Source organism: Tachypleus tridentatus, chromosome 7 (genome assembly GCF_004210375.1).
Source record: "Tachypleus tridentatus isolate NWPU-2018 chromosome 7, ASM421037v1, whole genome shotgun sequence".
NCBI classification, from domain to species: domain Eukaryota; kingdom Metazoa; phylum Arthropoda; class Merostomata; order Xiphosura; family Limulidae; genus Tachypleus; species Tachypleus tridentatus.
In genome coordinates, this window is record NC_134831.1 from 62,528,111 (window position 1) to 62,544,203 (window position 16,093).

At 29.4% G+C, this 16,093-nt stretch overlaps 1 protein-coding gene across 9 annotated transcripts in view; it reads right to left on the reverse strand.

Moving 5' to 3' along the window:
* Nucleotides 1–477: 477 nt before the first annotated feature.
* The window catches only part of LOC143255810 (protein bicaudal C homolog 1-B-like), an 80,108-nt gene continuing 64,492 nt past the window's right edge, over nt 478–16,093 (reverse strand). For all 9 annotated transcript variants that reach the window (XM_076512075.1, XM_076512078.1, XM_076512077.1 and 6 more), the window contains 10 exons: nt 11,751–11,946; nt 10,485–10,811; nt 9,011–9,151; nt 7,968–8,151; nt 7,167–7,291; nt 6,014–6,156; nt 4,458–4,560; nt 3,579–3,724; nt 2,704–2,800; nt 478–2,121 (listed from right to left, as the gene is read on the reverse strand). In XM_076512075.1, coding sequence (XP_076368190.1) covers nt 1,982–2,121; nt 2,704–2,800; nt 3,579–3,724; nt 4,458–4,560; nt 6,014–6,156; nt 7,167–7,291; nt 7,968–8,151; nt 9,011–9,151; nt 10,485–10,811; nt 11,751–11,946 — 1,602 coding nt within the window. In that variant the 3' untranslated portion in view covers nt 478–1,981. The remainder of the gene's footprint in view (nt 2,122–2,703; nt 2,801–3,578; nt 3,725–4,457; nt 4,561–6,013; nt 6,157–7,166; nt 7,292–7,967; nt 8,152–9,010; nt 9,152–10,484; nt 10,812–11,750; nt 11,947–16,093) is intronic.

Sequence of the window (16,093 nt, forward strand, 5' to 3'; positions counted from 1 at the left end):
TTCATTAGGTATAATTTATATTTTATTAGTGGTTATATAGGTCAATGCTTTAACGCTAGAAATCTATAAATAACATTTCTACATCTCCTGAAACAACAGTTCTGTACCAATACTGCAATCAAATGAATAGTGATTAAACTAATTATTGATATTTCAATATCAATTTCAAATGAAAATAAATTAGGATTTTTTTTATTCCAATAAGTGTTAAACTATGAAATGCAAAATTATTTGCAACCAAACAAAATAAAATAACTCATTACCTTATGAATTTCATACTGAGATTGTGATTTTGATGTTGCATAAAATATTTTACAATTTGCAACTTTACCAGTTTTTTTTTTCTTTTCACACAGAACTTTTTGTCAAGAAACATTAAACCAAGTATATCTGTTGAAAAAAAGACAATTTTATTACTTATAATCTGCTTTTGAAATTTGATGAAAAGTGTGTTTGTAAAACCAAATCACAAATACATTAAAGAAAAATCCGTTTATTTTTATCAATATGAAAATATAAAAATATACAGTCTTTTTTAAAAAAAAAGATTGTTTTGAGTACATTGTTACCAGACTAGGAAATTTTTGCAGTCTTATGGCATTTTAAAATTTCAAAAAAATACTGACATTGTGACTGCAAATTATGCATGGACAAAAACTGAAGGCAACAAAAATTCCCCCCACCTCAAAATATTCAAGAATCATGCTACCGAACACAGATAGTAGTTACTTATAGTTCTATAATTCTTACTTTATAGTCTTTATTTTTCACAATTTTATACATTAAAAGATTAACATGTTCAAAATCTCTAAATTATTAAGTTACCAGTACATAATGGAACACTTAAAGTACAATGATTTTTTTAAAACCTTTCTTTCTACTAAATGTGTATACAATTTTTTTTTTAATCTTCACAAAAACAAATAACTCCAACTCTTAAAAACTTTGGCACTTATAGTCTACAACCTAACCTAGGAACTAAGAAAGCTACATTATGTAAAGCACTTTCAAATGGATTGCACTACTTAATTTGTAAAGATACATTGGCAAATATGCATAACAAGTCAAACATCTTTGGCTTGGGAGAATAATCCTTATTACATGGCACAAAGTTACAATATGTACATAACTAGCCTTAAAAGTAGAATAAATCAGTGGCAAATAATACAGACCATTTATACACAGCTGTAAGAAAAAATACTAGAAGCATTGTTATGTTTGTCTATCTTTAAAGCTTGTATAAGACTACCTAACCTGACTGCTCCTATAGGTCTATTGAATAAAGATGGATTAGTAAGATCACTCATCCAAAACAGGGTTTGCTTTAGATACTAACTATGCATTATACAGAAAAATCTAAATTTGTTTTTTCTGTCTGTCCTAAGTCTCTAAATGGATGTTTTTATTACTGATGCTTTCCTTACATTCCCTTCTTCCCTCAACATTACAAAGTTAAACAAATTCTACTATGTAAATACATAAAAAATGGTATTCCTTTTTCTGTGTTAACTATTTAAAGTGAAAAATGTTGTACCATGATAAAAAAATTTATTTTAGTCATTTATTAAGTAAGAACTTCCACTTTTAAGTTAGAATTATGTCTAGAAGTATCATATTTGCCAATGATAATAAACATAGTATACTACAGCAAATATAACACCTCTCGTTAGTATTTATAAAATATGGTGGGAGGCAAGTGTCAACCTACACATCTACACGTGTAAAAAAGAAAAACCTACGTGTAGCTGCATTATCAGAAGTTTTCAAAACTTTAGAAATATCAGAAAATAATCTTTAACTTACTAATACAAAAATAATTTCTTACTTTCTAATTACATGTAATTTTAGAAAACAAAACATACAAAATAAAATAGCACATCAACTTTAAAGCTAACTTTCATAATAGTTTATATTGATTACAGAGACTGTTCAAATTTTGTGAAACAAAAAGCTATTAAAATGTATCTTCAAGAGCTTTTTATCACCACTGTAAATCCTCAAATTTTGAAGATGGTCTCTCCCGGTCGAGTCTTGACAATAGAGAATGCCATTCCGCTCCAGGGGCTGCAGAAAATCCCCTTATTTTTCCTCTAGCTGTCATTGTGGGCTGACTGGTAAGCTCTAACAGAATATTAATTTATTTTTGTTTTTTAAATGAACTGGTTTATCATTTTACAAACATGTTTATACAGAATTTGTATTAAACAACAAATTCCAAAAACTGCTTTAACTCGTTATTTTGGAAGATGTTTATAAATTCAATTTATTACACAACACACACAAAATACAACATTAATTAAATCAGAAATTTTAGAAAATTTACTGAACCCTAAATTTAAGCTTTAACATTTTTAAAATATGGTTTTTGAAGTAAAATCATAATATTACAAAATTCAGTCATTTTTTTAGATAAACAGTAAAACTATCCCTATTAGTCAAATAATATGTAACCGTCAACATTAACCATCATGTTATTTTGACACATTAACCTTTACATTTATTAAGAAACAATCATAAAGTAATTCAGATCTGTTACAGAAACTTTCCTTTAACCTCCTTCAGCACTTGACAACTATACATTAAAACACCACGAAACTGAAATAGAAAATTTAGTTTTCTCACACCTAAGTTTCAAGAACATGCAGTATAATCATTCCCTAATTACAGTTATCAAAATTTCATAAATATACACTATTTATTTACCTGATATGGCATTGAGCATTTTTAGCTTTGGACTGTAAGGAATGCCTAATTTCTGGAGATCTTTGTCTGTAAGTGTCAGGAATATTCCTAGGTCAATCTAAACAAAATATTGATAAAAATTAAAACTTCTTCCAATACATTTTCAGACAAACTTTGTGTCAAAGTAATATTACATTACACTATGTAATACAAATGTTGTTCCTGGATAGTATGAGTTCTCTTAATTGCTTATGTTGTAAAAGTACAGAAAATGGTCATTATTTCCTTCAAACTTTGCATTTATGACCTGGATAATTAAATTTAGAAATTAACCTATTTTCTATGTAAAAACTGGCAAATTTGCACATTTTCATTTGCATAAGGTCTGAATAAAACAACATATGAATCAAGATTTACATGTATTTATACTCAACTTATACAAAAATGTTTAGAAGTGAGTAGGTTTTTGAAATTTGCAACTGTAATGTAAAATCACTTTCATGTATCAGCCCCCAAATATAGTATCCCATCATGTTTTCGTTATACGCTCCCAGGCCACAAAAGCAAAGTTTGAGAGAAAAATAGATCTTTTCCATTTACTTTAGGCATAAGCAATTGGGAAATAACACTTTCTGCCCACGAACAAGAAAAAGTAAAAATTTTGTTACAGTGTTATCGCAATGAGCCCCTCAGATTAATTACAAAAACAGCATTTATGATGGACTGATTTCTTATAACTTTGTGACTTTAACCCTTTAAAAAGCTAAGAATTCACACAGTGCTTTCATGCATTTCTTTTAAATATTATCTAAATCTATCTGTATTTATGTGGATATTGTTAGCATTTCACAGCTAAAAGTAAGAAACCTTTATAATGAACAATTTCTAAGAGTCACCTCGTTCTGTATGAATACGTCAGTGTACTTCATCAGTCCCAGTTTTCGGAATAGTTCTGGCAAGTCGATCACTTCTCTCAACAGCGAAGCTGGCACTTTGGGGTAAACACTATCAAAATAATTACTGTTGCAGAAAGGACCATCTCCTGAACAAAATATGAAAAGAATGATTTTAGAGAATATAATAAAAAGGATATGAACAGTACTTATCACTACTGCTAAAAAAAAAAAATTCAGAAAAAAGGGAAAAAATCAACTTTAAAACATTATGATCAAAATATCACCAAGTTAATAACTTACTATAGTCCTTAAAGATAATTTTCTTATTTAAAAGTATGATTATTATGTAAACACACACACAATTCTGTACATTCTTGTCCATGAACCAAGAATGTGTGAACAGTCTTTCCCAACATTTGCAGTTTATAGCATGGTTAATGTATTTTCAATATTGAAAGTAATATTTTACAGTGTTTGGTTTACAATATCAATCACAAGTTAGCATAACCTGGTTCTATAAGAAATTTCAATTCTAGAGTATTTAATATTCATATAAATAAAACAAACTACTTTGAACAAAATGGTTTCAGTACTAGAGAAATGAAAGCAGAGTGATATTTTTGATGTATTATACATTAATAATGAAAACCTGGAAATCTTACTTCAGTAGAATTTTCTAAAAGCATTTTACTTCAGACAATCACTACTATTTTAACAAGTACATTTCCATGAATCAAGTTCTAATAGAAAAGTTGTAATATTTTAAAGACAGCATTAGACAAGGGCAGATTTGGTGGAAACTTACACAAATGGTATTGTCCTCTCTATTATTCATGAATACCAAATTACACTACAAAAAAAGACTTATACAGCACCTACCATTCTGAAAGTGAGAATGTTGATCTACTGGCTTAAAATTCTGCACGTCTGTTTGGTATTTTGGGGAAAATTCCCACTCTGAACTTAAGTCGTAGTATTCCTCCTAAGAGTGGATTAAAACAATATTTTATGAGAGAACAACTATTTTGTTAACTTTTTTCTTTTGTAAAAAGAGTTTAATTACAAAAATATTCAGCATTTTGTTGAACAATTCTCATCACGGGAAATCAAAATTCAAAGATTTATACAGACTAATAAATTTTTTCTACCCTGAACTATTACTGTATGTTAAAATATAGAGCAGAGAAAATATATAACAAACTAAACTTACTTAAAAAGAACAAATTTCTGGAATGTAATTCTGTAACAACACAATTTATATTTGTAAAAGTAACACCAATATTATAGCTAGTATTTATCAGTTGAACATAATAGTTAAATATTAGAAGTATTAAGTGCTTCTATAACATCTTTTTAACATATACAGTTATGTAGTAATGCATTTTAGAACTACCATTTAAAAAGGGGGGAGCTATTTCTGAACAAGATTTTAGATATTTAAACTCCAAAATTATACTTTAATTTATTATTGTAGAGATTTAATACATGATCAACCTAGACTTTATCACTAGTTACTTCTAAATAATATAACTAACATTAAAACAAAAATCAATGTACTTAAATGAATTATTAATATTATAGCATTTGACAAGATGTATATATTTAAGTCTTCACAATTTTGAGAGGTTTAGAATTGAGATAAAATAAACTGATAGTGAATCTAGTGCATAATTTCAATTACATACAGTTTATCCACTATTAACTTCATCCTCTCAGATAACTACATTGCTTTGTACAAATAAACCCCAAACAACCAACCTTCAGTGATTAGTCTAAATTAAGCAATTTAGGCTAAACTTTAGTCAACATAGTTAACAATAAAACAAAGTTAATTACTTTCATGCAACATTAACCAGTGCTTCGTACATGACATCCTTGATATAATGAATATAAAATGACTTCATTCTCTATACAAACTTGTAGAATTATAATTAAGCCAATTTATATCCCTAGAAAACTTCTGTACTCACTGCACTGAGATTGCAATTCTATACGTAATTTAATATAAAATTTCAAATTTATTCAGATTACAAAAATAACAGACAGTTATTAATTGTTGTGAAATAACTAAAAAGTCACTGTTGTAACAGTCTAATTTTGATGTATATCAAACTAATTTATAACAATGACCAACTTTAACCTACAAGTCACAAACTGATACTTACACTTAGAGAATTTCTTAATGTACTGAATAATTGCAACTTAAGCAATACAATTTGAATGCTGTTGATACATAGTTATCAGGGACCATATTAAAATTACAGTAGTGTAAAATTTCACAATATGAAATACTAATACAAAATCATCTGCATTACAGTTGAAAACCTATGATGTGGTTAAAAAAGGAATCACATTCAACTCAAAATCAATCTTCAGTCAAAAACATAAATAAAGAAAATTTATTTCAAAACATTACATTCACATTCATTTCTCACCTTCAATGTTTCAAAAACATCTCTGTTACGACATTCTCTTAATTTGTCTCTGAATAGATACTCCGGAGTGGATTTAGAGAAACCTTGTCCAGCCCAAACACTTGTTGGAACTCTGGCTTGAGCACTTACTGGTCTCTGCATAGCTTTTGAATAATATAAATAGAAAGTTAACATGAAGGGAAGTTAATAACAGACACACTGTAGAATATAAACTAGTAAACAGACAAATAGAGTATTGTTCACTACTGAAAATTTTGTCAACACATCATTGCAAAATCATACACCTAAAATGTCTGTACTTTTGCTATTATGTATCAGTTGTGCATTGTATTATCTGAGCATTAGTGGTGACAACACAAGATTAATGGTAGTGCTTAGCTTGACAAAGTGTATACAAATTGTTCTTTGTCAAACTGAAGTCTATTGGTTGGGTATTGCAGAACTTTAAAAGTAAGGTTACTGACACTGAAATTACACTTTTTATTAATATTTCATTCAAATATATTTTGCATTAAAATATTTCAGCCTAATACACTCATCTTTAATACTATTTTATATATTGTGAGTTTTCAAGCATTTCTAATTTCTAAATATGGCCTTGTGGTTTTGTAAATTAGTACAGGTATGCACAGCTATCTAGCATTTTTACAGACTTAAGTCTTACATTTGACTGTTTTTGATGATTGATAATGGTGAGGTGGTGCACATTTTTTACTTTATAGAGTATGTGTAGTTATTGTAATTCAATATGGCTGATTTAATAGTAATTTATTTTGTTACTCACTTTGTGTTTTCTTGTTTTTAATATAAACATAAATTGATTATTTTTAGCTTTTTTATTGGGCACAAATAAAAGAATACAAACTCAAGAGAAGACTCCTAAAAATAATGAGTCCACCAAATCTTTAAAGTTCACAATGCACACAGTAAAAACTGCTATAAGTTTAAACTTAAACAATGTGAAATTAAGTTTTAAAATTAAAAACCATAAGATTCTGATGTTGTATTTTACACACTTTATTACATCCTGTTAAAAATGTATAAATTCAATTACTTGCAAAACATTAACTTAATGTGTTATAATATCAGAATATCTCATAGTACTTAATTAACCTTTCAACTTCCTATCAGTTTGTTTAAGTTTCTATTTTACCTCTAGTTGCTTGAAACTTCCCTTCTTCATAGTCAAATGGGAATGTATGCTTAAATGCCCTCTCACATCCAACAGTTCTGAGATCACATCGATTTGTATTTTCTCTACACTGATCTAATGAGCCACTATATAGTAGATTAAATAAAAAACAAAACACAGCTCATTAAATTACACACATTCCATACAAAGAATTAATATTTGCATTTTTATAAATCATTAAAATAAAAGCTTTATGGATGACAAAACCTTGAAACATGTTTAAAAGCAGGAACAGTATTATTTTAAAACAGATAAAAGTACAGTATAAATGGACAAAATTACTTACCAAGACTTAAGCACAGATACATGGTTTATAATTTAAGAGAATCTGGGCAGTGACATCATTTGTAACTGATAAAATGAAATTTTTTCAAGATAGGTTGTATTTCTTCCCCTACCACCCTTTAAGTTCCATTACTTTGTTTAATGAGAAAGACACAGATTAGTATTACAATTTAATCATAAAATGATAAAATCTACACAAAATATTTTCAGTTAGTGACATATTTTTAGCTAACATTCAACTATTCAATGAATCTCTTAATAGATTCCCACAATAAGTGGTATTCATATCTACCATCTGTGAAAAATCAGAGCTATCACAACTTATCTGAAAAGCTGACCTGTATTTTATAAGAAAGCTACTTTACAAGAGTATTATGTAAACTTGTGTAAACAATTAAGTTTTAAATGCACTATTTTCAAATTACGAGTTTTCTTATTACATCACTATAGCTTTTCCAAGCATACTTTGTTAAATACCTTGCTAAAGATGATGTGGACATAGTTCTTGACAAAGACGGTCCACCAGCTGCAACTGACATTGATAGTCCAGCTAATCCTAGAGTGTCTTCCTTGTCTACAGACAGTCCTCTTCCAGCAATAGGTCGCAGTCCAACAGTGGTAACTGGAATGCTTGGCTGTTTTTCCCAGACATATGGTTTAGCTAACATTTCATAAGGAATAAAAATGTAACAAAATCAGTAAACTGTTAATATTGGAAAAGTTAAATAATTGCATTTTTCAATTTTTTTTTTTAAATACACATGTAAACAATCTTGAATTTTGACTGGTAATGATGTCAAAATCTCAAAAGTAATTCCTAATCTGTGGGTCACGTGTTCGAATCCCTATCGCACCAAACATGCTAGCCCTTTCAGTCATGGAGGCATTATAATGTTATGGTCAATCCCACTATTCATTGATAAAAGGGTAGTCCAAGAATTGGAAGTGGGTGTTGATGACTAGCTGCCTTCCTTCTAGTCTTACACTGCTAAATTAGGGACGACTAGTGTAGATAGCCTTCGAGTAGCTTTGTGTGAAATTCAAAAAAACAAAAGTAATTAAACTTAACACACTAATTTTACTACTGTCCTAAAAAAAAAAAGCTTTTAGTTTTTGTTCTTTCAAATGCAGTACTCCAAGTGATATTCTTTCCCAAATTTATTATTGAATTGAAGACTGATTTTATTTCATAAACTTCAAGATCTGAACAAAAATTAAATTCAATACCAAATAACACAACATTTTAATAGATTATTCCTGTGTTATAAATAAACTGTTAATATAGATCTGATCAAATATATTCAGTCTAATTCCTATCATAAACTACAGCTCCATCCATACTTTGAAACAGCAGATCTTATTGTTTGAAAACAATCATCATTTATAACATTCCTTTCTAAGACTATTCTTCACATGCAACTCAAAATTCTCAATATTGAAAATAATACAAGTAGAACATTGATTTATGATGCATGAACTACAGCAGTAAACTTATAATTTTTTTTTTTTTTATTACTGACCTTCATCAGAATTTAAAGTATTTTTGTCATCTGGAAACCCATGCTGAATGGAAGGGTCTAGACAAACAGAGTGAACTGGACTCTGTCTTGGACTGATACTTGGACTAGATATACTACTGCTTCTGCTGCTCCCAGAAAAACCTGATACAAACACCACCATTTTAATAAAAAAATTCTCCTAAGTTCTTAAATACTCTTCATTTCTATGCCATTTGTAGAAAAATGAAGTATTTTATTCAGAAGCTTTAATGATACTAGATCACTAGACAAAAAGAATGGAACAATGCTTTGACATCAAAGTGTAATAAGGGACATGGTAAGTAAAACTACATTTCATTTGAAAATTTATACATCACTTTCATTTCAATTCCTTCAAACAAACTTAATACATTTAAAACTATTGATTTTTTTTCTCAGTGAGATGAATATCACCTAATTACAGGATCTAAAACATTCTAATATCTACTTCTATCCATAATTTACAAGACATGCTATTTAATATTAGATGACATTCTTGCCAGAAGAATTACCACTACTAAATTTAGTTTCTGTAAGACATGTTAAATAAACAAAAGAAATAAAACAAATAGCTCAATACCTTAAGTTATTCAACATTTTTCTTATACAAAAATATGACACTACAAATATTGCTCAGTAAATATTTTACTTTAATTCGAGCAAAGCAGTGACTTGGAAAATGTTCGAAAATCACCAGACAAAAAAACAAACATTAAAATATACAATTATTTCTCAAATCAAAGTTTCCATATCTTACATAATTTTGACTTAATTTTGCAAATGAGATACTATAAAAAATAATTTTTTTTGCTTTAGCCTTTATGAAGAGTTCATCTTTCAAAGAAAAATTTGGAGGATGCATATTAAACCAAAAGAACTTCCTATCCACAAAACACTAAGAAAATTAACTTATTAATACTCATTTTGTACCTAAAAAAGATTACTATCTACATATAAGAATGAAAAACATTTGTAATAACAAAACAGTAATTTACGTTATGACCAACCCGAAAAAACTATTATGACAAAGTTAATTATAATTATTTTATGTCAATTTAATATGCATCATTTATTTGAAAATAAAACCCATGAGAACTACTTCTCTAAAATGCACTATAATCATAAAAATATTTCAGCACAAGATTTATTCATACATTACACATATACATCTAGTTACATGTGCATATTTACCCAATGACTGGCATAGTGTTATACACAACACATACATGAATGGATATGAATTAAACATGGATTATCACAGTACCTATATATAACTAAACCCATGAAACTAAATTTTACCTATATATTGATTCTTACAATGTCAAAAACACAGTTCTGGTAATAACAAATGGACAATATGAATAGGATAATTCTATAAAATAACACATTTCAGTGATAGAGGCTTTAATTACTTAAATGACTTGATTATTTTTCTATAATAACAATGTTCAATTACCTCTCTCTACAGAGGATAATGTTCTTGGATCAAAATAATTTCCTCCATAGAGAGGCCAGTTGTTACGTTTGTTTACGTCAATGGAGTTAGAGTAGCTCTGGGAAGTGGCAGGTAACAGGTGATTGTAGGACATGGCAGGTGTATTGGAATTCTGTAGGAACTGAGTAAACAAAGACAAGAATGTATTGAAACGAGGATTTTGTAAAGAGTTGGCTGGAGTAAATGAAAGGGAGTTCAGAGGAAGGTGAGAGCTGGCTTGGAGGTTGTTCAACAGAAAAATTGAATTGGCTGGATTGGCTGTTGCTGGAATTCCATCACCTATAGAACCTACAGCAAACACACGTGGAAACAAGAATTACATGACTGTTTAAACATTTATTTCTCACCAAAATTTTGTAACAATACAACACTGAACTTTCATTTGAGACAAAATTCCAAATCAGAGTTTCCAGAATTAACAAGGATCAACATAAAACTGCAGAGCTAGAGTTTTGTAGAACTTGAGAAATTTAAATGAAAAAAAAAATTTTTATTTCACCTATATTGACAAATTTTTCAAACTGAAAAATGTAGGCATTATATGGTATTGTAATATTTTATAGTCACAGAAAAGGATCAAGCAGTTACTTAATGCCTCATGTATTTTCCCCATAAATCCATAAATATAAAAATATGGAAATTATGTGCTTTATGAAATGGTTAAACATATGTATCATCAACAAATACATGAAACATAGGTTAGAGTTTCATATTGTATTACATATTCTTATTCTTAAAACTACTAGAACTGAAAAGATGGAATGAATGATATATAGAAACTAATCTCGCTTTCTCTCCACGTGTGTGTGGGGGAAGGGGTTAAAAATAAAGGCATTTATTGCAAGTAAATTGATCTTTGCAAGTTACAAGTATACAATAGAATTTTTAGTTTCTTTGACAAAAATTTGATGTTCTCTACTTAAATAACAGGTGCATAATATGTCAACTACACTACATCTGTTCTATCCAGTATCTAACTTTAAAATAATTTTCTCTTTTATCTATCCTATAAATCAGTATCAATATAATTTACAAAAAAAGTAAAGTGTAAATAAATCTATATACCGAGAAAGAAAAACCATATACCTTGTAGTTCAGCAGTAATTAAAATTATAAATTTTTATTTTTATCTCTTGTCTAAATTCATTAGTTTAATATAATAAACAAGAAAACTGAATATTGTTGGTCACTCTACTGAATTCAGAAATGAAATACTCCAGTGCTTACCAGTTATCTTGCTCAGTTCTTGTACAAGCTGATCTTGAGGTGAATTTCCTCCATTCATAGACAGTGATGAAAGGAAGAGAGAGAAAGCATGTTTCTCGCAGCAGAGAGGAACATCTGATCTGTCCAATCCTAGAAGCTGCCTTCTAACTTCAAAAAGAGCTCTGGAATCTCTCTCTGCTCCTCTGACAGTGACAGACTAGGAAAAAATATATTTAATGGTACAGAGTTTTTTTGAAAATATCCATTTTAACTAATTACCAATGACAACAGATGTTATACTAGAAATAAAGAGAATTTTATTTTGAATATCAGTAATAATTCCATAAATCATTTAACATTAAATCTGAATTTCATAAGTTACTAAGAGTGATGTATCCAGTTGCTTCTTTTTGCAAAATTAATTTTACAAAGTTTTTAAGGAAGCAAGCAGGTGTAACATTAAAAATAACACTAGAATTAAAAACTATTATGCAAGTGGATTTCTAATCAAGTTTTTCTTTCAGACAAGAAACTTTGTAAATCAATATTTGCTCTAAAAAGCCATCATAAAAAAATTTACTGCTAATTATATATTAACTGACTTAACTGTTTATTAAGTTTCAAATTAAACTTGCAGCTTTGTTCTCAACTGAGAAAGCAAGCAAAAATAGCTTAGTGATCAAAGTTTATTCAGTAACAAGTCATAATTGATTCCTTTTAAGTTTCAAATCGGAGAACAAAGTTGCATAACCTATTACAAAATATAAAGTTGTATTTATTAGTTACCACATACTTCAACTTTAATATTTTGTTTCAAACAGATAGTAATAAATTTATTACGAGTCAAACCTAAGCCATTTCACAGACAATTATTTGTTTTAAAACAAATAACTTTAATAAAACTACTGCAGAAAATGTTAGTCTCAAGTTATTGTGAATTAATTTCAAAATTTAAATGGTTTTAATGATTTTAGTTTTAAGACTAAAGTTAACTTCCTTAATGCAGTAACTAAAGGATCAACCAAGCAATAAAATTAGTAGTAAAATGTGAAATTAACAGCAAATGAAAGTAGCATTTAATGCTTTGTATAGCACTAGAACATTTCTATCAGACAAATGCATTATGCTTTAGCTTAACTTCTTAAAAGGGAGTAAATCTAACCATTTATAGCATTACCTTTTAATATCAAAATTGAAGACCCTTGCTAATAAATTAATACTCTAATCTTAAATATTGTGAAATTGTTACTATCACTATGTGAGCCTGTAAAAGAGTTTATTCAACAGGATTTAGCAATTTATTTTATATTGTTTTTCAAGGTTTAGGAAATTTGAAAAAAAAATGTACCAGTTCTTCCATATGTATTACAATAAAAAATGAATCTGAAAATAAACTTGCAACTATATCATGGCTACATAATGTTTTTAGACAACATGTGACCTACTGATCCATCTTGACTGTTCCATCCCCTGAACTAAAACCATTAATAAACAGAGCTCCAAGGATTTTGCAGAACCTAATTTTTCAAGTCATTCCAGATCACTTGTTTACTGGCTAACAATTTTACCAAAACTTGATTGGAAAAAAGCAGATAATTGCTAAACCCTTTGTGGAAACCAGATTCACAACTGGCCCCACAACAGATACTGACATACTATCAACATTCATTGAGTAGGTGAACTGACCTTGTACTGATTAAAGTAAAATTAATACAGGAATACAGGAAGCAAAAAAATGGCTTGTTAAGTACAAAATTCATATATGTGACACTTGTGGGAAATGTCCTCAACTTCAGCGTGGATGCAACGATTTAGATCCAGAGACCAAATGAACACAAAAAAACAGGTGAAACAGCCCCAGAGCTAATTAAAGGCAGGAGGAAACAAAGGAATGGTTACTCTATTCCTTTAGAAAGTGATGAAGACAATGTCTAGTAATACTTCTGAAGATCCTCAAGATTTCATAACACCAAAGATACATTGCATGTCATCCAAGAACATAAGTGTGAAAGCAAGACATTCAAAGCATTGTCATAGTGCTCCAACAGGGTACTGAAATGATGTCTATTCAATTTGACAATTCTTTGGTACTGAATCCACAGCAACAAACTTTCCCAGAAGGCATAGGTTCAGTGCTCTTGACAAGTGAAATCAACTGCTTGCATTCTGTATAACTATTAAAGATTCTGTGTACCATTTTACAACCAGAAGATGCAGATGGTCTTATGAACATTAGAAATGACATTTGCAAGGAATCTTATGACAATATTGTTCTCATCTTTTAATGAAGTGCAACGAGTTCTGCCAGAAAAAAGTAATACTTACACTGCTGCATTAGTCAATGACATTAAAAGTAGAGCAAAGATGGGAAAACAAGGTTTTAAAATAGCTAGATGGTACTTTCATTGACTGAAGTCTGGGTTTCAGCTACAACCCACAGTACAATATGTTTAGTATTACTGTAAACAAGTTGCACTGAAAGCAGTAGAATTCATCTTGAGCCTAATCAATATGATTTTTTCTTTTTTTAAAACAGTCAGCTTTCCTTACTTTATTCAGAGAATAGAGCACACATATCATGGTGATTTAGAATGGCTCCCAAATGTAGCAAATATAATATTACTTGGCTCTTTCACAAAAGTAATTTTTGCATTGACATAATTCAAACAGAAGGTACAAAACGTTGTTTATTACACTGCTGGTATATTGTTGCTTAATATTGGTGTTTTGGAACACTTTTCAGTTCAAGTGGAGGCTATAAAGCAAATGTCCTCCAAAATGCTGGCAAGACTTGAACATGACTTTGATGCTCACAATGTGAGTGATTGAGCAGCTAATCACAACATCTAATACAAGCTTGGATGAGCAGTTTCTGAAGCAGGTGCTGCTATTGTTAGTATCTGTTAGAAATGGCAGGTGCCATTTCATATAATTCATTATTATAATTAAAACCCATCTGCCATTTATTTTCCCAACTCAATAAATAATCTAAATTCTCTTCAGATAGTAACACCTAAGACCTTAATATCATCCCTGTCATTCATCTAAATCAAAAACAGTAAAGATCCTAAGACTGAGCCCTTAGGTACCTCCATGTGCAACATTAATCCAGTTTGACTAAATTCCATTTTTAATAAACATGCTGCTTTCTTCCATCCAGCCACTCTTAAAAAAATTTGCTAAATTATTCTCACACCTGAAGAGGGAATTTTTTTTTTACAAACCTTTTGTGTGTTACCTTATCAAATGTTTACCAAATTTTAAGATACATCCACTATACACTATTACCCTCATCTACATAGGCAGTGGCCTTTTCAAAGAATGTCAATAGATTTGCAAGGCAAATTTTCCCTTAGTTTAGGATTGTATTTGGATATTCAATATGGTTTCACTTTGTTAAATGGCCTTGCAAAGCATCTTAACATATTTTCAAAAACTTTTCCCACAACTAATGTAAGACTAATAGAACTATAATTAATGGGACAGTTTTATCACCTCACTTGAAAGGAGTTACATTTGCTACTAATTTTCCCATCTGTGAGTAGTTGGCAGGTACCAGAGGATTAGAAGTTAGCAAGTGGCTCACATACCTAAAGGTTGATCCTTCAAAACACTAGGGAAAATAAGTGACCCAGGAGCTTTATTCTTTAACTTCACAATTTTCCTTAACCAGCTCAGAATTAATGCAGTTATCTTGTTTGATCTTGTTTCCATTTATTAATGGTTCAAAATGTAGAACCCAGCAACTGATAGCAGTGTTTAGAAACAAAATAAGAAGGATCCAAGGCTGTATTGATGCCAACAGGGGTCACTTTCAACATTGTTTATGATTGTCATTCATATTTACCTCCTGTATTCTATATTAAAACATGTCTGTTAATAAAATATATAAGTGCACAGTGACTTTCCAAACACCCTGTAGAATGCTGCTTGAACCTTTGTTAGTAAAAACCAAAAGTTAATAACATAGCCATCAGATACTTGTATTCCTTTATCATCCCTCAAGGGTCATACACTCCATTCTAACATTTTGTTAACCCTCAGTGTATTTAAAAGAAGTCCTTACTCTTCATTCTTACACTAAGTCAATCATTCTCACACTTTTTATTTTTTTAAACATTCTAATTTCCTGTTTCACCCAATATTTTTTTAATATTCTACAATCTTTTACATCTATCATACCAGTAAATTTTAGTTTTAAATTTATGGCACTTTTATTTTTTTTAATATTTACACCATTTGTGAGCCAGTCTGGTTTTTGTTTTTGAAGCTATCCTCTTCTTATATAAGAAATACTTCACCTTGAATATTTAAAATTTTATCTGTAGACATTTTCTACATTCAATAACTGTCTTCAAATAACT